This window comes from Anabrus simplex, chromosome 2 (genome assembly GCF_040414725.1).
Source record: "Anabrus simplex isolate iqAnaSimp1 chromosome 2, ASM4041472v1, whole genome shotgun sequence".
Classification (NCBI taxonomy): Eukaryota; Metazoa; Arthropoda; class Insecta; order Orthoptera; family Tettigoniidae; genus Anabrus; species Anabrus simplex.
In genome coordinates this window covers 314195133-314222152 of record NC_090266.1, presented here as the reverse complement: position 1 = coordinate 314222152, position 27020 = coordinate 314195133, and the positions used below count along the sequence as shown (strand labels likewise).

Here is a 27020-nt window from a genome sequence, read left to right as displayed (position 1 = left end):
ATTGATCTGGACGGTTAGAAGCCGCGAAGCAGCCTTAGGCACCTAGTTTCATGAGGAAACACGATTGGTAAAATTCCTCAAAGCTGCCGCAGCCCTGTATCCGCCCCTACATTAATATAAGTATTAAATTAAATTAAATTACTGCTGTTGTGTATTTCACATTGTTTCCTTTACATGGTGTTTTTTCTTTGTGCATTTATTCAGCCGGAGTTGGTAACACAATGTATCTATCAGCATTGATGGCATTGACGTCACATTCCATTCACGTTGACCAATGAGAATGCGAGTAGTTACTCTAGCCTTGGCCGATGGCAGCTGCAGCTCTTATTGGGTTATAAAAGTAAATGCACTTCTGCGGGTGGGATGGTGGGTTCCTAGACATCGCAATAAACACATCTCTCCTCTACAAGGTATTCCAAGTAAGATTTGCATTATTTTAGCTTCCTTATACTGTTATCAACTCTGGGCTGCGGAAGGAAAAAATATACCCTACCTGTTACTGTTATGTCTGGTCAAAAGTGTCAGGTTATTTAAATATAGGGCCTATGTAACTTTCCCTGTCCCAGGTTAGCAAATTACAATTGTACCTACACACAAAAGCTTTCTGCCATTATTATATAAAAGTGACTTTTTTGTTGTTGTTGCTTTATGCCGCACCAACACAGATAGGTCTCATGGCGACGATGGGATAGGAAAGGTCTAGGAGTGGGAAGGAATCGGCCATCGCCTTAAGGTACAGCCCCAGCATTTGCCTGGTGTGAAAATGGGAAACCACAGAAAACCACTTTCAGGGCTGCCGACAGTGGAGTTCGAACCCACTATCTCCCAGATGCAAGCTAACAGCTGCGCACCCCTAACCACACGGCCAACTTGCCCGGGTAAAACTGAATTAATTAAGTCCTCAGCAGGACTAGTAACGACGTTCCATACTCCGAGTAAACAAGCATGTAGGCCAAACTCCAGCCAAAATGGAACAAAAACAAAATGACATAAGTTGAAACAGAGTTGAATCCATGAAAACTAAAAGGTACCTACCCCATTAATTACAGAAATAATTTAAATACGATTATTTCACGAAATATTTTCTTTAAATCCACTGAACATACAGAATGGGAAAGTAGAAAACAGTAGCTCACAATATGAATAGGCCTAATCAACACATTTATACAACATGCCAAGAAAGACACTCGGGTTATACACTCTTCCCTATATTCTAGTAGACACAATTGCCTTCATGTAGACTACTCCGAATAATTGAATATAATATGAAGAGCAACCTGTTACATTTTCTTACCTCAGTCTAGTAGTACTAGAGTCAAATAATGTCATAGTAATGTCCGACAACTTTCCCTTTTCACTCAGGGCAGTTAACAGCTGCTCTGATATTTCAGAATGAAAATATGCATCACTGTCTTTGAAAACCATGCGAGTCCCATTGTTACCGACATGTGTCACTGCCCCAGGCTCACTTAAGACAGGTAGCAGGTTGAGTTGTGTATTGGATGGATTTGTTTCGCACAGTGCTTCCAAATTTTCACAAATGAAGTCAACACACGCTTCCTGAAGTGAACCTGGTGAATCATACATATTTTTCTTCTTTTAGCAAATTCTTCTATGAGAAAGATGCCGCTGGAGGTTAATCCTGAAAACACTTAATGCAATTTTTAAAATAGCCTTTAAACTTTGTAGTTGAGTCGTTAAGTGTCGATGCAGCAGCGTAACCCGAACTTAAGACACAACTTAGGAATAATGTCTTGTATCGTAAGAATCTGTCTCAGTTTTCTCGAAGTTCCCGAAATTCGATATGGTAACAGAAGATTTACAACGACATATTTCATAACAGCACCCGTCACTTGCGACACACTGATTGCAATCAATGTTCTTACTGAAATAAATAAAATGACTAATTATATCTGAAAATGAACGATAAAAGTATTAAATGCATTGTCCAATTTCACGGGGAAGAACTTAATGAAATTATTCACACGTTCCTATCACTCGCTAAACAATACATCATAGCTCCGAGATTACCAGACATTTTAGTTACGGACCTCCTACCTTCACAATCTCCCATTTAATAAAACTGAAACGCAAACAAAATTATCTGCACATTAATCTCAGAATCTATCTCAACCGTCAGTTACAATAATTCACAGCTTACAACGAATGACTGAAACCTAGGTTAGACAACGTTCGTCAACACATATTTATGTACGCTTTTCCAGCGCCACGGGAAACTATTGCAGGTGCTTTCTTCTAACATTTGAAGCGTGCGACGGGAGTAAACTTCTCATAGAACTAATAGTCGAACCTTAAACTTTCGAACATCAATAATCAAGGAGATTTTATAAATTTTAGTTTATATCACCGAGTTGAACCGTTTTGTAGTTTTATTAAATGATCTTCAAGTTCCCAACGTTTCGAGTTTATAGCAGGTTTTTTTTTTTATCAACGTGGATAGTTAGAGGAGTGATCCTCACTTGGACTATGTGCAAGTAGGGTAGCATCCTGGTTCATGAATTTACCGAGCTCAGAACATTTTAAGCAAGCCTCGGATTTGGACCTATGGGAGTAACGGAGTCCCACTTGGCGAACTTGGCGAACGAAATGGAATTCGATGGGGAGCTATCAATATTAATGGGGCTTATGGAAGAAAGAAAGTAGAACTGGCTGAGTCAGCAAAGAAGATGCATCTGGATGTGCTAGGAGTAAGTGATACTGGGACACTGGGAACGCTTGTATTGTTTGATAACACACTCGTTGAAATGAAAACACTTATAACCATATGAAATATTGGCGTTACTAGAACGTTTATGGGTTTGACTGTCCTGCTTCCACTGACAGTGTTCCGTGTACATGAACGCGCAACAGTTTAGACTAGATCTATGTCTTTATACATTTTCTTTCATTGTGTATTTCTTCCAACCTTTTTCAGGCAGAAACAGGACTGTCAAATCCAGAATGCTCCTAGAGAGCCAACAGTAGGGCCCACGATAGTTAAAGTCTGACAGGTGAGCGGCGAAAGCTGTAACTACGAAGTACGCTGCGTTGTCATAGTTACCTCCATTTGCAGCCTACCACCCTTTCGGACAGGCTGAGTGTTTAATAAAACATGTAGGCCTAGGCCTAATACAATTCATTTACCCTTGACCGGTTCCTAAGCTAGTGTTAATAATTCCAGCATTTAAGACAGAACACGACATTGTCGATATATATATAAGATTTCATAATCACTAACAAAATCATCGTTTCTGACAATAACCTCAACAAATGCACATGTTAATCACAGAATAGAACAACACTACCCACATTGATAGTTTTTTATTATTTAACTTGGATTGTTAACGGTACCTGTACAATTCAGGAATAAACTACGGTATAATAAACACAATAGGAAGACGATACTTCATCGAGAAAAGAAATCAGTCAGAATATGAACGACAAAAGTGACTGAGAGCAAGCCAATCCACGTGATTATAGCGTCCTAAAATGTTGCAACTCTGTTATCGTTGCCATAGCAACAGGCCATTTTCGAGCAGCGTTAGTCAACTTTTTCTCGCCGGTGGCGCTAAACGTCAGACTTCAACTCTCGTGGGCCCTACTGAAGTTTTCCACACCATTATAAGTGTCCTTACTGTGTTATGTAATTATTTTCAATCCAGTACATGTAATTCCAGTGTTCCGAGTACTATGAATACAAGACTGTTAGAGCCAGAACTGGGAACTTTGTAAGCTCCAAGTTCTCCTTGCCAAGTGTATAGTCCTCTCCGTGTAAGGACGTACACTAAGGGTGCAACCTTACCCTTTCTCCCCTGTAATATTAAGGTATTGATTTATAGTGACTTTTCTTGCTGTTGGGTCTTTTTCAGTGTCGGTAACCATACAGTTTAGGGACCCTACTTGCCGATACGACGTCTTACTGTTACCGTTAATCTGGCACGTTGGCAACGTTCAGTCACTGTTCTAGCGTGAATTGTGTGTTGCCACCGCATTGCCTCTAAAGTCACTAGCGATACATTTGCGAGAATATTTAAAGCATATTTTCTTTTTTTCTGTGGGATTGTAAATCTATTTGGCTAATACCAGGTAAGTAGAATTGTGGCATGTTCGGATAATGCATTTAATAACATAGTTTGTGTGAAATGATGAGCACATCATTTTATTAATTACGTTCCTATTTCGTCCCATACTTATACGAACAGAATTCGATTGGGATGTCTAAGAAGGAAGAAAAATCTGCAAAAACTCCTCCGAAAAGGAAACCAAGGTTACGTCCTTTACAAGCTTCAGGTCAAGAAATGCTTGTACATTGCTACGAGCAATTGAAACAGGAAGACGACGAAGAAGGTATCAGTCGTAGTGATACGAAGCTAATGGCAAGAGTTTCATTATTAACTGGGGTAAGTGTTCGTTTTTATCTTGTTTCTATGATAAGTTTCTGGCATAATGACAATCAGTTGAAAAGGAGCAGTATTTCATTCTGAACCTAACCTAACCTAATCATGTAGGCCTAGGCCTATACCGGTACCATGTCTTGTGTCGACTTCGATACGGTTCGTAGACTTAACCTTTGTGTATTCATGTTGACTTACGGTATATGTGTATGTAATATATTTCTGTGTGTGTATTCTTACAGTGTAGTTTCGGTTTAGTCCGAAAAGTAATAGGAAATTTCAAGAAGGGAGTTGAATTTTCTACACCAGGTAAACGCCGAAAGCGTGAACATCCAGTGACCGGCATAGACAGTTTTTCTAAGGAAGCGATAGCAAGGTTTATTTATGATAAATTACATAAAGGTAAGGTGACTTCATAAGGAATCTATTGCAACATTATTTATAGAAATTGGCACGCAGGTGAGAAAAGCTCCCAGAAATGTTTTGTGCATGTATTGTCATACAGCTCTTTTGAGTCCCTTGTAACTCTCTTTTTTCTTCCCACAGGAGAAGTCTCTGATAAGACCCCAACTTAAGTACAGTTCCTGTGTATGAGACCCTCACTGGGATTACTTGGTTTGAGAATTGGAAAAGTTCAAAAGACAGAAGCACGATTTGTTGTGGGTGATTTCTGACAAAAGAGTAGCATTACAAAATTTTTGTCGGGTTTGGGCTGGGAAGACTTGGGTGAAAGGAGAGAAGTTGCTGGACTAAGTGGTATATTCCGAGCTGTCGGTGGATAGGTGGTGTGGAATGACATTGGTAGACGAATACGTTTCAGTGGTATTTTAAAAGTAGGTAAGATCACAGTACAGTGATAAAGTTGATGAAAAGTGGGGCAAATATTTGTTTTTTTTTTAAGAAGGGAGTTAGGGATTGGAATAATTTACCAAGGGAGATGTTCAATAAATTTCCAAATTCTTTGCAATTATTGAAGAAAATACTAGGCCTATCCCTGAAACTACATCTTCTGTCCTATGTTGCATTTCAAGTTTATATCTATCAACTCAATGATGTATTTCCATGCAACCACCTATAGGTGCAAGGATTTTTCGTTATGATGATTGTTATCAGAATTCCCTTAATTTAATTTTTACCAACAACTGATGATGACTCCATGGGAGTCGATACCGGTCTTCTTATAATTTAATAAACCTCACAGACAAGCCACTCAGTGAACCCACTACCTCCGTCTTGAGAAAAGGACTCAACTACGCAGTAACTCCGAATAGTATACCGGTAGAAGAAATAATTAGCAAAGTAGAAATTGCAATCCGGCACCTTCCTACCGAATCTGCAGAGGAGATCAGACAGGATATATCATGTCTACTGAGATCCGCAAAGCCGCCGCCATCCAATTTAACTAAAGAAGAAATTCATGCCCTAAAAACACTACGTCAAGATACGGAAACAATTATCTTACCCGCAGATAAAGGCAACGCTACGGTGATAATGACACGCACAGACTACACTCGGAAAATAGAACAATTACTCACCGATTCTACATACAGGAAAATTAGGAACCCTACCAACCGCATAAAGAACAAACTCCACACACTAGTAAAAAATTCCAGTATCCCAGCCGAAATACAGAAGAAACTGATATCCTCGGACCCGATACCTCCAAAATTGTATGGCCTGCCTAAAATCCACAAAGAAGGCATACCTCTGCGACCTATCGTGAGCGCTATAGGCTCTCCCACGCACGAGATCGCCCGTTACCTAGCTGGACTACTTCAGCCACATACAGGAAACACTGAAACCTACGTGAAGGACTCCCGACATTTCATCCAGCTCCTTAAGGACCAATCAATTGAAAGTACGGACCTATTAGTAAGCTTTGACGTCACGTCACTTTTCACCAAGGTGCCGCTAACAGAAGTATTTCCGCTATTAGATCAGAAACTTCCAGAAGACCTGTCAACACTAGCTAAAGAATGCCTTAGAGCCACTTATTTCTATTTCAACGGGGAGTTCTACGAACAGACAGAAGGGGCCGCGATGGGGTCGCCACTCTCTCCAATAATAGCAAACATGTATATGGAACACTTCGAACAGAAAGCCTTAGCTACATCTGAACTGAAACCGAAATGTTTTCTCCGTTTTGTAGACGACACTTTTGTAATCTGGCCTCACGGGAGCAACAACCTACAGCTATTTCTCGACCATTTCAACTCCATACACGTAAATATTCAGTTCACCATGGAAATAGAAGTAGACGGAAAACTATCGTTCCTGGATGTGCTAGTAATACGTAACCCCAATGGGACGCTGAGTCACGCAGTATACAGGAAACCCACTCACACAGACAGGTACCTACACGCCTCGTCTCATCATCACCCATCACAAAAGCAGGCTGTCCTAACATCACTAGTGAACAGGGCCATAGCGATATCTGACGCAGAGCACCTCGAGGAAGAAAGAGAACACCTCACGGAAACCCTTAGGAAAAATGGCTACTCGCTCAATAACATCCGACGAGTCTTTAAAAAATCAGAAGAGAAGAAAGAAAAGACCGCCGCAGGAGAAAACAACGGGAAAGAAGAACTGACCCGCCAGAAAACAGCGACACTGCCATACATTAAAAACACTACAGACAGGATCGGCAAGATACTGGACAAATACAACATAAAAACTATCTATAAACCTCACCGTAAGCTAGCCCGTTATCTACCACCAGTAAAAGACACAATAGAATTACAGGCCCCTGGAGTGTATCACATTGAATGTAGCTGCGGAGCTTGTTATGTAGGTGAGACAAAACGTCTGATCTCCACCCGCCTAAAAGAACATATCCGTCACACCAAGAACCAAAACACAGATATTTCAGCAGTAGCCAAGCATTCCTACGAAACTAGGCACGGAATATCATTTGACAAGACCAAGATCCTAGCAGCTATCCCTTGGAATCTGGAAAGGAAAATCCGCTAGGCTATCGAAATCAAGAAACATCCGAATAACATAAATTTAGAAGAAGGATACAAAATCAGTAATTCTTGGATGCCCATCATTCATAGTTTAAGACATACAGACCACAACATAAACACACGGGCCGCAACCCCATTACATAACAGCGCGGGCAAGCCCCCACTACCTGGCTGTGACATAAACTTTCCAGAAGCCTCGCGAGACAGCCAGGGCTTACGTCAGCCAGATAGGCTAGGATATAAAAGGCCAAGATCAAGGCCACTCTAGTAGTGTAATTTCTGCCTGCGAGACTGATTACCTCGGATCGAGTAGGGGTATTTCAGTCGCCTTGACAAAGAATACTGCAATGTATTCGAAACGTCGGCAAACTGTACGTGATATGCGTACAAGTACAACACGGTTCAACCCGGAAAATAAATTAAATAATTTAATAAATTGTTGCAATGTGTTGAATGGTGGAATATCCCTCAAACTCTACATTATTGGTTAAACGTCAACACGGAAATGAAGATCGTAACTTACGATAATCTTGTGAAACTCATAGGATGCACAGAAAGCTAAACAAAGAAATGATGCTGGCAGGTTAGAGCGCAAAGATACGAAGTACAAAAATTCAAATCATCGACCCTTGCCGCCAAACGCTAGGAAGTAGAATGCGGTAAAAATCCAAATTCGCTAGGAAGTAGAACGCGACAAAAATTCAAATCAAGACCAACTACAATTACATCAGACCGTAACACAAAAAAGAACATGACGGACATCGGTGGGCAATATAAGAGGTTGAGGAGTAGGTTATGCAATCACGCTGAACAGTCTATAATGAAGATGTATGTAAGTAAACTAGTGCATTGCACCATTGTGCACGTTTAAATCGACAATGAATAGGAATTATTTCAAACCATAAATTAATAAGAGAATCTGAGAGAGTAAATGTGTAATTGAATGTTTACAGTGACATAGGGTATGTAGGGAAAGAAATATTTTTCGTACTTCTTGTCACACAAAGCACATACAGTTATCACAAGGTTAATGGTATGTCTTGGTTTCATATATCTTATGATAGAATACGTGTATAGCACAAAGAAGGCTTTTTCCTTTTTGTTGGCTTCCTGTGCTAATGTTTGTGCCACTAGTTCTATTTAGGCACCCATTTTTGTCTTACATCTGTATGTATTCCCTTCTGTGCTATGCTTAACTTTATGACCCATTGATTTCCAGTTTCTCTCGCCTTGTATACTGTTCGAAGTGGTTTTTTCTCTTAATGTAGCACTGTCAAAACAGTTATCGGCTCTTATTGGTCGAGAGTGCAGTTCGTTAAAAGAGTATTGTCGTGGTAGTTCATTCATTCATTCATTTCAATTAATTCCAACGAGCCTGCAGGCTCATACATAGGAATTGTACAGAACATTACATACTAGCGGGCACTTACATATCAAAATATAATTTGTGTATATAAGATTATTAGTAAACGGTTGAGCATATAAACACATAAAATATATAAAATATGTACATCATCAATATGCGGATTACAGAGAATTATTTCTGACTCTATTTACATTTACATAATACATGAAAGTTGCAAAGGTACAAGAATAGATTACAGAGTATTTTCATTTACATAACATAAGAGTTGCAGAAGTACAAGAATAGACTTCAGATTATTTGCAATTACATAATATAAAAGTTGCAGACGTACAAGAATTGATTACAGAGTATTTACAGTACATATACATAACAAAGAGTTGTAGAGGTACAAGAACAGATTACAGTGTATTTACATTTACATACCGGTAACATACAAGTTGCAGAGGTACAAGCATAGTTTCGGACAGTTTGCAAGATTGTTTGGGAGAATGACTTAAATGACAACTGATAATTTTATTTAAACCGCACTGTACCTTTCCCAAGAATAACGCTTGATTCTTTGTTTGAATTTTGCCAAAGTTGGTGCTGTTATTAGCTCCACAGGGATGTTAATAAGTAATTGGATCACAGAAAACTTCAAGCTGTTTATACCATATTTATAAGTGCGAACATTGTATAAGGCAAAGTCATTTGCATGCCTAGAACTATATGGATGTTCGTCAGAATTCAGAGTATATGTAGTGTTGTGGTGTATAAATTTATGTTTTATTTTATACATGAGTACAGCTGTATTGAATTCTGTACTCATGCTTAGGGGTGGTATTTTAGCACTTAGGTATAGATATTTTATTGGCGTTAAGTAGGGAATATTAAGTATATTTCTAACAGCTCTATTTTGTACTACCATTAGCTCATTCAAGTTAGACTTCTTATAGCGCATCCAGATTACATTCAAATATTGTAGGTGACTATGAACTAAAGAGTAGTAGATCTGTTTTAGAAGATGCTGGGGGATAAGATAACTAAGTTTCTTTAAAATTCCTGCAACAGGTGTGATCTTTTTAGTAATGTATTCAACATGGTCTGACCAGTTCCAGTTCCTATCAATTACAACCCAACATATATGACAGTATTAACTAGTTTTATTTCAGTATTCTGCATATATATTTTACTGTGTGGGATTTCATTCTGACCTTTTTTCGTCATTATCATATAATTAGTCTTTTGCACATTAATTTTTAATTTATTTGCATGAAACCAAAAGCACAGAGTATTGAGGTCTTCCTGCATATCTTTAACAATGGAGTCTATATTGCAACCAGTATAGAACATGTTTGGTTCGTCGGCATATAGTGTGATGCGTCCTTTCAAACGGCAAGTTGCAATGTCGTTGATGTAAACTAGAAAGAGTATCAGCCCTAATACCGATACCGACCCCTGTGGAACGCCATGGGTTACCCTAATTGCTGAGCTCCTGCAGTTATTCAGCACTACATAATGCTTTCCATCAGACAGATAATTATCAAACCACTTCAAAGCAACACCACGAACTCCTGCTCTCTCTAATTTAGTTTACAGTCTTTCATGGTCCACTGTATCAAAGGCCTTCTTATCGCTTCATTTAGAAGTCTGTTATTTATCAGTCTCTTTGCTTCGAAGATCTCTGCCGTTCCAGAAACATTCCTACTCAACCCCCTTAACCTGCGGAGATTGAATGGAATCCATTCTTATGGAAAACCTCAGGGAGTAAAGAATACAGTGAGCTGCCCGCTATACTACTCTCTGTGGCTATCGCTTGAAGCCAACGGCCACGCCCCCACCCCCACCCCAACCCGCTATGGTTAGCAAAACATGGCAATTCTTACGTTGTGGATATATACGAACTAAGACATTTTTCCGGGAGTAGAGAAACTTCGAATCACTCAATTACGTACAATCGTTTTCAAAATAACACGGCGATTAGCTGTAACAAAAATTTCTGGCAAACAGACCTATTAATGCGTTTTTACTAAGCTCTAAGGAAATGTTTCTCATGACCCACAGCATTAAATCTACTCGCTCGCTAGTTGACTGTCGGTACTATAAACCGACTATCTTAAAAACTGGATATGCAAATCTTCACCAGATATAAGTAAAGATAATAAGGGCATACCGCAATCTGAATGCTTCAGGGAAATGCGCTATAAAGCACCAAACTGGGCTTAGCAACATTGTTTACCGGTACTACATATTTTGGAGTGGGTGGGGTGGTGGTGATCATTGTTTTAATAGGAAGTATTACCATCAAGTAAACCATCCTCTGACACAAGTGGAAAAATGCAGGACTCAGCTAAGGGCCCCTTGGACGCCAACTCACTCTCCGAAATTTAAGAGGCCCTTATGCCACTTGGACGCCAAACCACACTCCGAAGTTAAGAGCCCCTTAGGCCCCCTTAATCGCCTTTTACGACACGTGGTGGTGATTATTGTTTTAAGACGGAGTACACCTAGGCAACCGTCCTCTATTAACACTAATAAGAGGGAAATGAAGATATCGGCTAAAGAAAGATAAGGGCCATGAAGGGCGAGAAAATGAAAGACTCCCAAGCCCTTGAATCCTCCTGTAGCCTCGGGATCGGAAAAGAACAATGGTGGACCATCGGAGGTCGGGCATGATAGATTAAAATTAGCCTGGCACAAACACGTGGAAGCAATGCCAGGACTAAGCTAAGGGCCCCGTGCTTGCCAACCCATACTCCCAAATTGAGAGCTCATGGGGTCCCTTTCAGTCATCTCTTACGAAAAGCAGGGGACACCGTAGGTCTTGTTCTACCACCCACACCTCCACAGGGACTTTCACGACAGGCAGAGGATACCAGTGCCTTATTCAAACGTCCTCACCTATAGGGGAATGCATATTTTAGAGGTGGCGGTAGTGATTATTGTTTTAAGGGGAAGTACAAGTGGACAAATATCCACTATTAACACTAATTAGGAGGAAAATGGAAGGGATCCGACACTTCGAAAAATGAAGGTATCGGCCAAAGGAAGACAAGGGCCACGAAGGACGTGAAAATTAAAAACTCCCTAGGCTTCTAGTGCTCTAATTCTGTAGGTAAGTAGGGAATGCTTCAAAAGTAGTAGGTACCGTACTGCACTCTCCTTCAAAAGGACTTTTGTTCATGGACCGATCAAAAATTACGGTTTGAAATGTGATGAAAATATTATTCTGGTGTAAGAAAAAGCTATCCGATTTTATGTTCTAATGGCCTTAATCAACTCTGCTCTCCTTTCTTCATGAACAGGAAATTCGAGAAAAATTTGACGATAAACAGCAAGTCTAACCTAAAAATTCTTACGAAAAGCGGACGGTGGTTCTGAGACTCCGAAATACTAGCACAATAACAATGGAGGTAATATAGTATGGTGCACTAATATTGCAAGCCATACTTAGAATTTTGCCTGTGAAATGTTATTCCAGGAATCATTTTTGGATTTCCGATTCGTGCAACCGTATGCACGACACGACATCGTAAAAGCTACAACATCAACTAAGTATTACTATCTCTTTTACGTTTTAGCGTGTCGTACAGTGTTTGCATCGTAAAAATTCCTGCAATTACAATTTGCGCTCACCGTATTCATTTCAACAAGTTGTGATAGATTATACTATGAAAAAACAGCATGCATTCTCGCGCCTATTTACGACCACGCCTCCTATGTAGACCACTGTCATTGGGCGTCACTCTTAGATCTCCAAGGCAAGGCCCTATATTCTTTACTCCCTGCAAAACCTACAAAAGGAATACCGGAATGGGGCATATCGTGCTTCTTTAGGACTACTCTAAGAAATCTTCAAGGAAGAAATTGCATTAATCTGCTTATACATGCATCCCACCGTAGATGCAGAAAAACTTTCAACAGAGCTGGTTCATTCAGGAGACATTAACGATCCGATATGATGCGGCTGATATGACGTGGCCAAAACTTGACGAGCATGAAGTACGTCTGGCTCATAACCTACGCTGCAGTCTGCAAACCTCTGTGAACTTACTATACACCTCCACAATCCTCTATTAATTTTTCACGTAAGATCCTTCTTAGCCTATGGTAGGATTCTCCCTTAGGTTTAAAAAAATTCTGAAACCCGAATTAGCGATGGTCAGCTTCTTTACCAGATCCGTCCATTATTCTCCTAGGTAACATATTCTCCTCCATTTTTCTCACATGGTCCCACCACCAAAGCTGGTTTATGCATACAGCTTCATTAATAGAGTTCATTCCTAAAGGGCGAGTTGGCCGTGCGGTAAGGAGCGCGCAGCTGTGAGCTCGCATCTGGGAGATACTGGGTTCGAACCCCACTGTCGGCAGCCTGAAGATGGTTTTCCGTGGTTCCCTTTTTCACACCAGGCAAATGCTTGGGATGTACCTTAATTAAGGCCACGGCCGCTTCCTTCCGATTCCTAGGCCTTCACTGTCCCATCGTCGCCATAAGATCTATCTGTGTCGGTGCGACGTAAAGCAATTAGAAAAAAATAGAGTTCATTCCTAACTTTGCTTTTATCTCCTCATTCTGAGTGCCTTGTTGCCATTCTTCCCACCTGTTTGTTTCAGCAATCATTCACGCTACATTCATGTTTGTTACTTCTAACGTATGCATAAGACATTCTGAGGCCATCCAGCTTTCACTTCTGTAAAGCAGAGTTGGACTGAAAACAAACTGGTATGACGGCTTGTGTGGGGGGAGGCAGATGAAGAATACACACATGGTAACCCCTGCGTGCCATAAGGGGCGACAAAAAAGGGCAAACTAAGTGCGGAAATGGATTGTTGCTTTAGTACCCTGTATTGCACCCCCTGTGGATGGGAGGGGCTTAATACATCCACAGGTAATCTCTGCCTATTGTAGAAGGAAACTAAAAGTGTCATGCGGCCAGTGGTCCCCTCTGTATTTTTTCTTGAGATTTAGTTGTAGACTGAATCAAAATTGTGATGTGTGTGCAGCCTGGGGAGAGGCCTCTTATGTGTGCGATTATGCTCAAAATCCCAGATGGTATCCTAAGAGTCCAGCTGGGTGGGAGCGCCATGTACTCAGCAGTAGTATCCGACTTACAATGCAGGTCCCTGCACGGCCTATTGGCAGAAGGACTTACTTTTTTACATCTATACTTATCACTCTGTATACGCTATGGGGTACATGCTACTGCAGGTGATTTGAGGAAGGGAGTCCTTGTGTTCATAGTCTCAGTCAGCGTGTATTAGGCACTGTTCAACATTGGATCACGGGCAATACCTGCTACGACCAGGTGGGTATTGCCTTGGCAGCTTGGTTCGACTACAGAAGCCCCTGATCGGATTGGGTGGCATTTGGGGAGGATGTTTCTCGGCATGGCTTCAAAACGTCCTAGGTCTGCCCAGGTTCGTCCGCCACCCAAGTCTTTAACTCGAGATTCCCTCATGAGGTCAACCCCTTAGGGACATGCGCAGCATGAAAGCATGTGATCCAGCTTCCCAAGGTTCCTGCTTGCAACCAGAACTGATGGGCAAGATTTCAAGGTGGCGAAGTCTGTTTTGTTCCGTAGATACACTGAAGGTGTCTACGGCGAACTGGAAGACTTAAAGAAAATGTACAATGGTAGTTTACTACTCAACACTCGCACTGCACTTCAATCTGATCAGTTGCTCAAGTGCGATCACTTTGGCAAAATTCTTATCAAAGTGAAAGAGCACAAAACCTCGAACCTGGTTTGTGGAGTTATCTACCACTTTCATCTTATCTTGAACACTGACAATGAGTTGATGGAAGACATGAAGCACCGTGGCGTGACACACATCCTAACTCCCATTTCTTATACACCTTTTTACTTTTACAAGCTGCTTTCACTGTATCATTCCACCGAGATGTTCGCTTTTCCCCATCTTTACACACAGTTGTTCCTAGACATTCCCTTGCTCTTTCTACTACAGAATCCCTGTATACCAACCATTTTCTTTCTTTATCCTGAACCTACTTACTGTCTTTTATTTTGAACATTTCACTAATCATATCCATGTACTTCTGTCTGATTTCCCTATCCTGGAGATTTTCTGCCCTTATTCGCCTGAAGATATATTTCACTTTCTCTATCCTAGGACTAGAGATATTTAGTTCGCTACAAATCAGATAATGGTCTATATCATAAAAGATCCCTGGAATACCTGAACATCTTAACAGAATTCCTGAATAGAAGGTCGGTTATGATAGTCTATTATGGATCTGGTGCTCATACCCTCACATGTATAGCAGTGAATAGTCTTTTGCTTGAATATTAGCACTGAAGTCCAGTAAATATTTCACATTCCTATTAGGTTCCTGTTACATATCTTTCTCACCTTTACCCATCACCTTGTCATATTCTTCAGTTTTATTTCCACCTCTCGCAATGAAACCGCCCATTACCACTATCTTAACTTTATAGTTGATCCGGACTATGATGTCAATCACTGATTCATGAAGCTTGTCAACTTCATCCTCATCTGCATCCTCACATGGTAACTATACTGAGATAATTATCATTACTAATTCCTCCAACTGCTAAATCTACCCACAACATTTGCTCATACACATGCCTAACAGAAACTATGTTGCACGCAATACTATTGCTGAGGAAACGTCTTAACCCCACACTCTGCCATTCCCTTTTTAACAATTATTAAGAACATTTTATAATTTACTAACTCTTTGTCACTATCTACCCTTACTCTAATATCATTAACTCGTAACCCATACAGATACGTCCTCTCTGCGGAATAAGCCAGTTCTACATTCTTTCTTCCATAAGCCCCATTGTTATTGATAGCTCCCCATTCAATTCCATTCTTTACGCAAGGTTTTTCTAAGGAGTCCTTCACCTGTCAAATGGAAGTGGGACTCTGTTACTCCCGTAGGTCTGCTAGGGGCTTTACGTCGCGCCGACACAGATAGGTCTTATGGCGACGATGGGATAGGAAAGGCTTGGAAGTTGGAAGGAAGCGGCCGTGGCCTTAATTAGGGTACAGCCCCAGCATTTGCCTGGTGTGAAAATGGGAAACCACGGAAAACCATTTTCAGAGCTGCCGATAGTGGGATTCGAACCTACTATCTCCCGGATGCAAGCTCACAGCCGCGCGCCTCTACGCGCACGGCCAACTCGCCCGGTCCGTAGGTCTGATGCTTGCTTAAAATGTTCTGAGCTCTCTAGGTAAAAATTCTGTGAAGCAGGATGCTACCCTACTTACACATATTACCGGTTAAAATTCCTTCTCTAACGGGTTAGGGACCACGGTATATTGTAGTCCAGCTAGAGACCACCGGTGGATTGTATAGTCCTAGCCACTTGAGCATAAGGGGGTCCATGACTCAAAATATTTCCGAGATGTCCACTCCTATAGCAACTAGTATCCTGACTCTCAGAACCACTTACTAGGCCACAGAGCCATTGCCCATAGTTCAAGAACTAGGAAGTGACAACTGTAACCCACACCACGAACCATTCCAGATTATTTTAAATCCAAAATTAATGAGCTTGCAGGTATGTGATAGTTATTTAAACTCTTTCTTTTTCAGACTTTGAAGAGTGGCTGAGACAGAAGCAACGAGAAAACAACTCACAGTATTATCGCAGGACAAGAAAAAAGAAGAACTGATTGTTCGAAAATTACTTACTATGACTGCAACCGCTCAGGAAATTCTCGTGAAAGTAGAGCACCAAGGCAGAGAGCTTCTAAAGCACAAGGATCTCTAGGATGGTACCAGCCATTGCATAGTGACAGTATGGGAAATAACAAAAGTAACATCTCCAACTTACAAAGGCAGAGAGAGAGTGTTTATCAGGTCAGATGAGTTTAAGTCTGCTGCCAAAAGATGCTAAATTCTGTTCGGGAAAATTTGGCTATAAAGTGAAGAGATCTGACCTTGTAACAAAAACCGACCCGCAGAATATAAGAAAAGAGTTAAATTTAAATATTCTTTCAGGGCAGCGTCATGTAAACGATTCATGTAGTGTTGACATTTTTTGCAGGAATCGATGAAGCTTGGGGAACAAAATCCTGCGATCTTTTACAAAAAACAGGGAGATGAATCACAAGAGCTATCAAGAAATGACTTTTGTATTGTGCTTATGAATGAAGCACAGAAGCATATGCTAAGAAAAATTTTCAAGGAATGCCATCTGCATACTTGGAACACATGATATAACTGGCTCAGGGGGTAGTGTCTCGGCCTCTCACCGCTGGGTTCCGTGGTTCAAGTCCCGGTCACACCATGTGAGATTTGTGCTGGACAAAGCGAAGGCGACCTGATTTTTCTCCGGATTTCCCTGTCATCTTTCATAGTTCATTCCAGCAAGAATCTCCGATATCACTGTTCGGGATTCGAGATAAATGCATAAAGACACTACTTTCCAGGAGTGACATATCTTTGCATATCCTTCTATTATATTACAATTACCACCTCTTGATTAGGCATTATGTATGGCACAGAAGGGAATAAAGGTCAGTGCTCCATGGTTATAAACTTAGAAAAAAGTCACTGTACATTACATTTGCGTATTTTGTAGAACACGGGAATGATTTGCTGCGGTGGAAGTTGTGCAACATCAAGAATTTATTAAACTGGCTAGTTTGGCTGGAATAACATTATCACCAAAGATTTTGAGGATAGTTTTGGAACTGTTGGAGCTCAATGCTGATCCAGTTACGATGCATGAACTTCTACGCAAGATATTCAGTCTTCGGAGGAGTAACCAGAGCAACACTCACAAATATTCCCATTCTTTAGACGCTTCACTGAAAACTTGACAGGAAGTAAAGAAGAAGACGATGTAGCAGTCTTTGTTATTGTTATGGTCGGAAGCTTGGGACTAGTGTCTACCGTACTTGTGTCAGAATTGAAGTGGAGATTGGATTGTATAAGTTTTATGGCACACCACAGGACCTGTGAATTACCTAAATGCGCTTGTAACTTTAACTGCGCTGTTAACTTTAATGACTTTCCGGAAACTTAAATCCAGATTTACAAGCCCTGGTAATAAAGAGTACAGTTATTGTCATGTTTTGTATCCCTCGTCCTCCAATAGATGTCTACGCAAATGTTTTAGGGTTATTTTGGTAATATCTAGTTACTTTTCCCAGCAGAAGTTTTCTACAATGAAAAATGGTTGGTAAATATGAACACAGTCATCTCAATCGATCTGATTCAACATGTAACAATCTCTCATAATATGAATACATGTACGATCTAAAATGCAAAGATATATTTCTCCTTCTTTCTTATTCACAGTACGCAAACATCGTCTTAAATTTCACCTTGATCGTTGTCGTCAGTAAAATTATAGAAATACACAGCAATTACCAAACAAATCACTTTTCACTGATCCAGAAAACGATGAGCGTAAACGAAAATAATCACATAAAAGAAAACGTGCAGCACAATGTTTAACTGATGATGCGATATTTATTTGTTCTCGCTGCAGCTGTTGCAGATTTTTTAGTAGATAACAAACAAACCGAAAACTCCTACTTAAAACGCGCATATACTGTTTTTCTCTTCAAGGATGCTGGAAATGTACGGCAAGATTGCCGTTTCTTCCGTTTTTCCTCCGCATCTCGACGCCGAGTCTTACGTGCAAAATCTTGCTTATTCCTGCTCGTATCTCTCGGGAACTCGCTCATCTATCATTCTTCCTTGACATGTAATTTGACCTGATCAGATGCCAACCCTTTAAGAATTCCAATTCCATTTTTCCGGCCTTTCGTGGCACAACTTGAACAACACGAAAGCATCAAAACTGGGATCGCCAATAGCCAAAATAAAATAGCCATATCACTAAATTTTTAATTTAGTAGTTCCCTAATATACTCGAACTGAGAATTTGTAGTTCTTAATAACTGCAATGGACTAGTAATTTGAGATGTTTTACTTACACTGACCACGTAACATGCATTGACAAAAATACTCTCGTAATTGCTGATGTGAAGTCCACTTGAGAAATTCATTCGAACGTAGCGAGCTAACCCTGACTCAGAGTGTGAAGTGTGTTGACACAGATAAGAAGGTAACATAAACTACAGCTGCCTGCTGACATAAACTACAGCTCCATGTAAGATTTTTGATTAAATATGTCCAGATGTTGTATGCTTATTGGCAGTCTATGAGACCTCCCGTCACCGGTTAAAGGATATAATAACGTTAAAAAAGCAATGAAAAATCGAGATTTATTATTCAGCACGCTAATGCCTAAGATATTTGTTATTTAGTACAAATGTAAATACTAATGGTAAATACACCATAATTTCATATTGGGTGTTCACTGACTGTTGGTGGGACTCACGATTCAAAGCCTGTCGAAAGTGATGTTAACATTATAGCTACACTGAAAGATCAATTTGAGCCTGATGAAAATCCGTTTGATTCGAGTTCTATTTTATTTGACGATTCATTTCCTGTATTGGAAGATACATCTACTGTAGAGGTGGCATGCTCCGAGGAGATTGTAACCTCTAAAGAGCTGGGACAGATGACACCATACCATTGGAATCAGTGACTAAAGCCAGTGATAAGGTGGAATTAAGCGTACTGACCGAAATACTGTCGACTCCAACACACCCAAGCACGTTAAAACTACAATGAATGCCTGTAAATATACTATAACCAGTTCATTATCACTTACTAATGTTTACGAAACTATTATAAGACCTTGTACGAAACGGTATGGAGTGGCGCCTCATACCGGTATTTGTTGGAATCAACTCTAACATAGAGACCAGTCGTTGCGGAGATAACTGTGAAGAAGCCGATAACTGTTGTTTCGGAAACTCATTTTAATCGTATCACCATGTTAAGTCACTGATAACTACGCACCTACAGATAACTGTCATTTCAGAAACCGGCCATTAATGTATCGATCATGCATAACAGTAGGATATTTAAAGACATGTCACTCCTGGAAAGTATGTACTCATCTCGAATCCCTAACAATCATTTAATTTCCTCTGTCAGTCATTAATAATTTACCCAGAGGAATGTGAAAAGCTTCAGCAGCCGGCGCAATTCCTATCCTCACCGCTAGATGGGGCTTCATCCATTACATTCCTGACCCGGTCGAATGACTAGAAACAGGCTGAGGAACTGTTTCAATCTAAAGCTTTAAGCAAGGCGTTGAAATATTTACTGCGATGCCAGAATATGTGAGCAGTGAGATTGCCAAAGGAGTAAGGAGCTTGCCTGCTGCAATATCTGAAGGTCAATGACAGATTGGGAAAGTGAGGAATTTACCTGGACGTCAACTCCGACTAATGCAATGTCCAAGTGATGCTAGAGATCTTTAAATACTGTGTTTCTTAGAATAGTCAAATTCAAGCCGTGTTTGAAAATGACGAGGTAAACGCATATCCCATTGTCCTATAAAGCAGGCCAACACTTTTCCCATGAGGAATATTTTAGTCTTCTCCTTCTCCTTCTCCTTCTCCTTCTCCTTCTCCTTCTCCTTCTCCTTCTCCTTCTCCTTCTTAATCTTTTCATTCTCCAGGGTTGGTTTTTTTCCTCGGAATCAGTGAGGGATCCCACCTCTACCGCCTCAGGGGCAGTGTCCTGGAGCGTGAGACATTGGGTCGGGGGATACAACATCGCCCAGGCAGCCTCATCTGCTATGCTCAACAGGGGCCTTGTTGGGGGATGGGAAGAATGGAAGGGATAGACAAGGATGAGGGAAGGAAGTGGCCGAGGCCTTAAGTTAGGTACCATCCCTGTATTTGCCTGGAGGAGAAGTGGGAAACCACGGAAAACCACTTCCAGGATGGCTGAGGTGGAAATCGAACCCACGTCTATTCATTTGACCTCCCGAGGCTGACTGGACCCCGTTCTAGCCCTCGTACCACTTTTCAAATTTAGTGGCTGAGCCGGAAATCGAACCCGGGCCTTCGGGGGTGGCAGCTAATCACACTAACCACTGCACCACAGAGGCGGACGAATACTTGGCGCTGCAGACAAGGGGTCTCTGAAACAGATGTCGTGAAACAAAGTTCTACAGTATCTATCTAACCTTGCTGAATTATCATATTTTTGTAGGATCATTCCACAGGGATCTTTTTGTTAGCCAAGCGACATTTTGAAGTTCAACTTACAATATGTAACATAGACATATTTTTTAATAATTTTCATGAACCTTCTGCAGTAGAAATAATTATAACTGCAATTAGAGTTAAGTAAAGTTAGTGGCAATTTTGAACAGATTAAGAGCTTTCAAAGTGAATGCATGTATATAAATCGGTGAAACTTTCGGTGGGGCCGATGACCTTCGATGTTAGGCACCTTTAAACAACAAGCATCATCATCATCATCATCATCATCATCATCATCATCATCATCAAAACTTTCGGTACCCGATGGGCGAAAGTTAGGTTAGAGATCCAACATGCCGCGGACGCCACCTTTAAATCAACATAAAATATAATTCAAGTATGCTATATGCTGCATATACTAATTTTGTATTTACTTCAACAGATTCTGCACATTTTTAATACCGCAGATGGACCTTACATGGATATTTCCTCCCTGTCAACATAATTAGGAATTACGTACCAATATACCTAACCTCAATTTTTATTGACTACACTTTTCATCATAATTATAAATAATAAATACGTTATGCAAGTAGCCTATATTATCAGTACTATCGATTAACATGAGCGTACGATTTCGGTAAAATATATGGTAATAATAAGACAGAGGAGAAAATAACATAGAAAGCGTAATCTATCCGCAATGTCATCGTTATTTATAAATAGGGTCATTACATGTATCGTATTCTTACAGTTGGACTGGATAACATAATACATATATGGTACTTTTTGTATAATCTACCTGAGGGAAATTTTATGTCAAGACCTTATTTATTAGTACGGACTAATATTACTAGCCCACTTTCACGATGTACAGAAACATTCTAAATTCGTATCACTATGTACGCTTACGGTATTTTTAAAGGGAAAATTCAGTTTGCTGTCCAAAAATATTATTTGTAGCAACATCTTTCCATAGTAGTATTCTACATTTTCATTTTCGTATGTACAAATATTTTTAAAAAATTCTCAAATCGTCGGCTAGCCGCCATTCCAATAGTTTAGTTCAATGCCGACAGATGGCGTATGTAAACCACACCTTCAACGCTCACACGGCTATTTCTGAAATCAAGACCCCTTACAAGCATTCGCTTTGCTTATAAGGAGTGCAACGAGGAATCCAGCCGGCCGTGAGTTGGACTACCAGAGCTGCGTTCACAAAATACGACACCGAGTAGATTTGGAGAAGAGTAGAGTAGAGTATCGCGGAGTAACTTGTAAGGTTAACTCTGAGAAACGGTATTTCGTGAACGTTTGGAGTGAATACAGAGTAACAGAATACGGCTAACCAATTAAGGAAGGTTATTTGTTTTACCATAACCTCATTTGCGAGGAATTTAATGTCTAATTTCCAGGTGAGTTTCTTCGTAACAGCGTGCTACACGAGTTATTACTACTTTCCTCACCAAGTTGTGCCTTAAAACAGGACCCGTTATTCTTTATCTCGTAGGAACAATCTGATTACATTGATGATGAATACCAATACATCGGCTCCGCACTTGTGCACGATAAGCCATTTAGGACAACTAACTGTAAATATTATGTTGTTAACAAATTACGACGAAAGTGAATTTAAACAACTTTTCCGATTTCTGGGATCAGCATTCGAACATCTACTCAGAGTCATTGGCATTAAACTTTCTAAATCCAAAATTGGGGAACGAGGAAAACCATTGCAAGGCCCCTTCTGGTTGTAATTTGGCTCTTAGCTCCTGATTCGTACAAATCCGTTTCGTGAGAGTTATAATGAACTGTGTGGTATTTCTGATCATATAATTAAATGGTCTCATTCAGAAGGTCATCTAAAATGAAAAAAAGTTACGTATTATACATTTACCAAGGAAATCTCATAAAGTTGAGGTTAATAAATCAGCTGATCATTCATAACATAGGTGTTATTCTTATAAAAATTCAATCATGTTATTTCCGCCGATTATTAAAATTGGTAACTATTTTTCCTGTTTTAAACGAACTAGAAGATAATTTGAATTAATTGCCATATCAATATACTCTCAGTAAATATTTTTCACCGCCACCAATGAATGCATTACTGCGCATGTCGAGTTAAATCTACCCACTTTTTTACGCAGAGTAAAAAGAGTATACTCTGAGTTAACTCAAATGCATTTTCTGAACACCTTGTGGAGTTAACGCTTTACTTTTGTGAAAGGATAGAGTTAACTCCGAGTTAACTCGGAGTTGGAGAATAGTATTTTGTGAACGCGACACCGGGTTAGCTCCCTCCTTATTCCTCACCCCCGTACAAAGAAGTGTCACTAAAAGTTTCGCGAGTAATAGTAGTGAATCAAAATTTCAAAAAACGATTATTACCGCACTTAAATTGGTAAACTGTCAACCGTTACCTCCCTGCCGAAAGTTGCTCAGAGAGCATGAAAAACCTACGTTTTTAGCTTTTATAGTTCAGTTTTGATGTATATCAACTTCTCTCCCTGGCCGCTATATCCCGTAACCCGGGTACCGTTGGTTATGTAAATATAATTTTCTTTGACCCCGCAATTTTAATTCTCAATCGCCGCTACTGTCCATGCCCATACATAAGACACAAGACAGAACGGATTTGGAAGCTATTAAGCAAACATGGCATCAAGACCATTTACAAGACAAACCGGAAATTAGTTCGTTGTCGGCAACCAATCAATTGCACAATTACGATAGAATTACAGGCTCCTGGAATCCACAACGTTGGACATAGCTGCAGTATCAGCTAGGTAGGCGAAACGATGCCACTAATTTCTATCACACTCCTCCAAGAACCAAAGCATGGAAATTTCAGTTGTAGCTAAGGATTCCTCCGAAACAAGTTACGATATTTCATTTCACTTTTATAAAATTAATATTTTAACAACCGTACCCGACATCTCGAAAGAAACACCCGAGCAGCGCGAGTTTGGAGTAAGGCTACAAAATTAGTAATTACCGAATGCTGTTATACACAAATTACCTATATGAATACCAGACCTTAAAAACACAGGAAGAGCCCGAAAGTTACAGAATAACACTTCAAAATCCCCAGCTGTCCGCCGACCAAGAGATATGTTCCAGATGTTCAAAGAATGCCGTCGAGCTCGGGGTACCTGGATGTGGAGAGCCGATGTAATCTGAGGCACAGTGACCACCTTCGTAAGTTGTGATTCGGGATACGGACACTTTCAACAGTAGCACATTTGCCTTGATACTCTTTAGTAGTAGTCAGGAGCAAACCGTCATAGTACTTTTAATTGATTCATTCTTTTTTCCAAAATCATTATTTCAGAAAAGGTGGCAGACCGTTCAGACCTTCGGTCCACGGAAGCATTGCAGCCGACGCTTGAGGCAATGAATATGGACGACTCCAACCTCCAGTCCAGCCACAGCACTCAGCGCTGGTACTCTAATATTGCCTGCGGTTCCGTACGGTCGAGGAGACCGACAGCTTAATCAGCAATATGTACCTGTTTTTCAACTACTTCTGTGGTAGTGGCACTTCTCAGGACATCGAGGCCTTCCTACACCGGGCCATAGACATTCGCCCGAGGACCACTCTCGTATCGAGTCTACGAGGAGGAACTGGGCTACGCATTCTGGATCATCCGACTGCCAGGGACCATTTCCCGAGGCGCTCAAGGACAGTGGTAGGTGAGACGTTACCACGCAGATGGTACAACTGCCCCGGCGTGGGCTGTGTACCAGGAACGCTAGCTGACACAAGGTCAAGGAAGAAGGCGACAACAGGCACTCAGGCGTGTAGGAGGGTCAAGGGGCTGAGGAACAAGTTGGTGGGTACCGGCTTGTGCCCATAGCTCCTGCGACGACCCTGAACGCAAGCACTGGAGTGCATGTCTCGATGGCGTGACTCAGGTGATGTGGCCCTGTTTTGCAAAATGGATGCAAACGCCCTAGGACAGTCTACCAGGAGAATCCGTCACCAGCCTGGGCTAACCAGGAAGGGTCTACGACTCGGGTACAGACCCGGGATTGTGCCAAGTTTAGCGGACGGCAGCATGGAGGTAGAAGGAGACAACCCTGGTGTTCTGAGGTAGTCATCCAGATTCCGCTGGTCTGTCTGCACTACCTGCATGACGCAGGCACCTGACTTTGCTCACCAGGATCGGGACAACACCAGGGTGTAGAAGCCTGCCTCCAGCCAGTTAGCAGGAGCCACACTGGGGCAGCCCATGCTCTCACGGACCACGGCCTAAGACATGAGGCTCAACCAGAACGATCCAATTCCCCTCCCCGCCGAGCAATGAGGGGCGCCAGAAAGCCGACACCTCACCAAGAATGAGAAGGAGCCTGCCTACCAGAAGAGGGCCACTCACCAGCACCGTGTACCTGCCCCTAGGGAAGCAGAAAACGAGTAAACAATCAGGAGAAGACCCCATCAGAATGTGGTAATCAGATGAGATTGAATCGCTCATCCTGCCTCTGCCCCAACAGCTCTTGCAGCGTTGCCTCTGTAAGAGGTGGGGTCACCGTCAGGGTTCCTATGGGGTTCCTATGATATGCAATTGCTGTACGGGTGACCACCAACGCTCGCCACTTAGAGAAGAGCAGTTGTGGACCAGATGAGCGGGAAACCACCTGGCTGTTTACCGGGCCACGGTACGAGCAAAATCGAAATTCGTCACCGTGAGGCCGCCTGCTACCATCATCAGGCCACCGCGTCGGCTAGCATGGCCACATTCTCCGGGGTCAGAAATTCGGCAGCAGACCACGTTGTGTCGCAGGTTGTGAAATCTCTCTAGGCATTGCTTGGTAGTTGATGAGTCCCGCCTTAAACACAACAGAGTCGAGGGCGGTCTGGTTCTCTAAAATATTCAAACTGCTAGGAAAGGCCTGGGACTGGGAAGGAAGCGGCCATGGCCTTAATTAAGGCACAGCCCCCTCATTTGTCTGGTGTGAAAACGAGGAACCACGGAAAACCATCTTCAGGGCTGCCGATAGTGGGGTTCGAATCCACTATCTCCCGGATGCAAGCTCACAGCTGCGCGACCCTCTCTACACGGCCAACTCGCCTGGCGAATAGCCGTTAACATGTCTGAAATTCAAATTATTTAAAATTGTACAATTACAATGGAAATCGGGACACAATGTGTAAAATAAACCTGTTACCTTAACTTGTATGTTAGCTACTGAAACAGTATTAATGAAATGAAGAAAAATGCAGGTACTATAAAGTTAAAAGCTCAAATAGATTATTACTCAAAATCAAGAACTGTATGAAATGGGTAAAACATTGTTATAAATTATGTATGAAAATAGATTTTCACTGGAGGTTAGCTTATGTCAATTAAATTTTATAACCAATGCTTTTACAATCAGTGCATATTTAAAAACAATTTTGCTAACTGTTTATTGTCGCACTAAGGTTTTCGGTGTCGGGCCGATAGGGAAGGGCTAAATAGTGGCCGTGGCCTTAATTAAGGTACAGCACCAGCATTTGTCTTTATGAACATGGAAAACCACGGAAAACCATCTTCAGCGCTGCCTACGTCGGGATTCGAACCCACCGTCTCCGGAATGCAATCTCACAGCTGCGCGACTCTAACCGGATGGTCAACTTGCTTCGCGCATATTTTAATGACATAGCATGCATTTACATTCATGTATAGATGACATTAACCAATAAACCTGTTTCGGTTTTCAGGTCAAACCACACAATACAAAGTAAATCAATTCTTGACATAACTTGAAAAACTGGTCCATATTTATCTTGTATAGTCAATCCAAAAACGAATAAACACATGGTATTGCATGTTCGCCGGATTTAATATTTTACACAAGTTAATCTTAATTATCAGCGAAATATAAAATAAATAAATAAATAAATAAATAAATAAATAAATAAATAAATAAATAAATAAATAAATAAATAAATAAATAAATAAATAAATAAATCACCTCACATGTAGATACAAACCACAAACCCTGTAGATACCCACAACAAACATTATAAGTTAAATTGTTTCTAAGATAAGTGTACCTACAAGGAAGTTATACAATACTATGCACTCATTCTTTGCTTTTTTTCAGTGACGGTACACCCCCCACTCCATATCGGCAGACATTTCATGCAATCAGAAAATGGCCATCAATCCGAAACACTGAATTTGCCCAATGGTTAGTTGTCAACTATCTGCTATGCAGTGACACCCTCATGCATGATATCAGCTTTAC

At 41.0% G+C, this 27020-nt stretch overlaps 1 protein-coding gene across 4 annotated transcripts in view; it reads right to left on the bottom strand.

Annotated features, from left to right (window-relative positions):
• LOC136864086 (protein zyg-11 homolog B) overlaps positions 1-27020 on the bottom strand; it is a 417362-nt gene that overhangs the window by 323778 nt on the left and 66564 nt on the right. Inside the window, exons 1-2 of one of the 4 annotated variants that reach the window (XM_067140640.2) lie at positions 2052-2251; positions 1295-1885 (exon numbers count right to left, since the gene is read on the bottom strand). The exons of 1 other annotated variant lie outside the window; for it this stretch is intronic. In XM_067140640.2, the coding sequence (XP_066996741.1) occupies positions 1295-1587 (293 nt within the window). In that variant the 5' untranslated portion in view covers positions 1588-1885; positions 2052-2251. Of the gene's footprint in view, positions 1-1294; positions 2252-27020 lie in introns of those variants that run through there. 2 more of the 4 variants (XM_067140639.2, XM_067140641.2) reach the window with 2 other exon arrangements.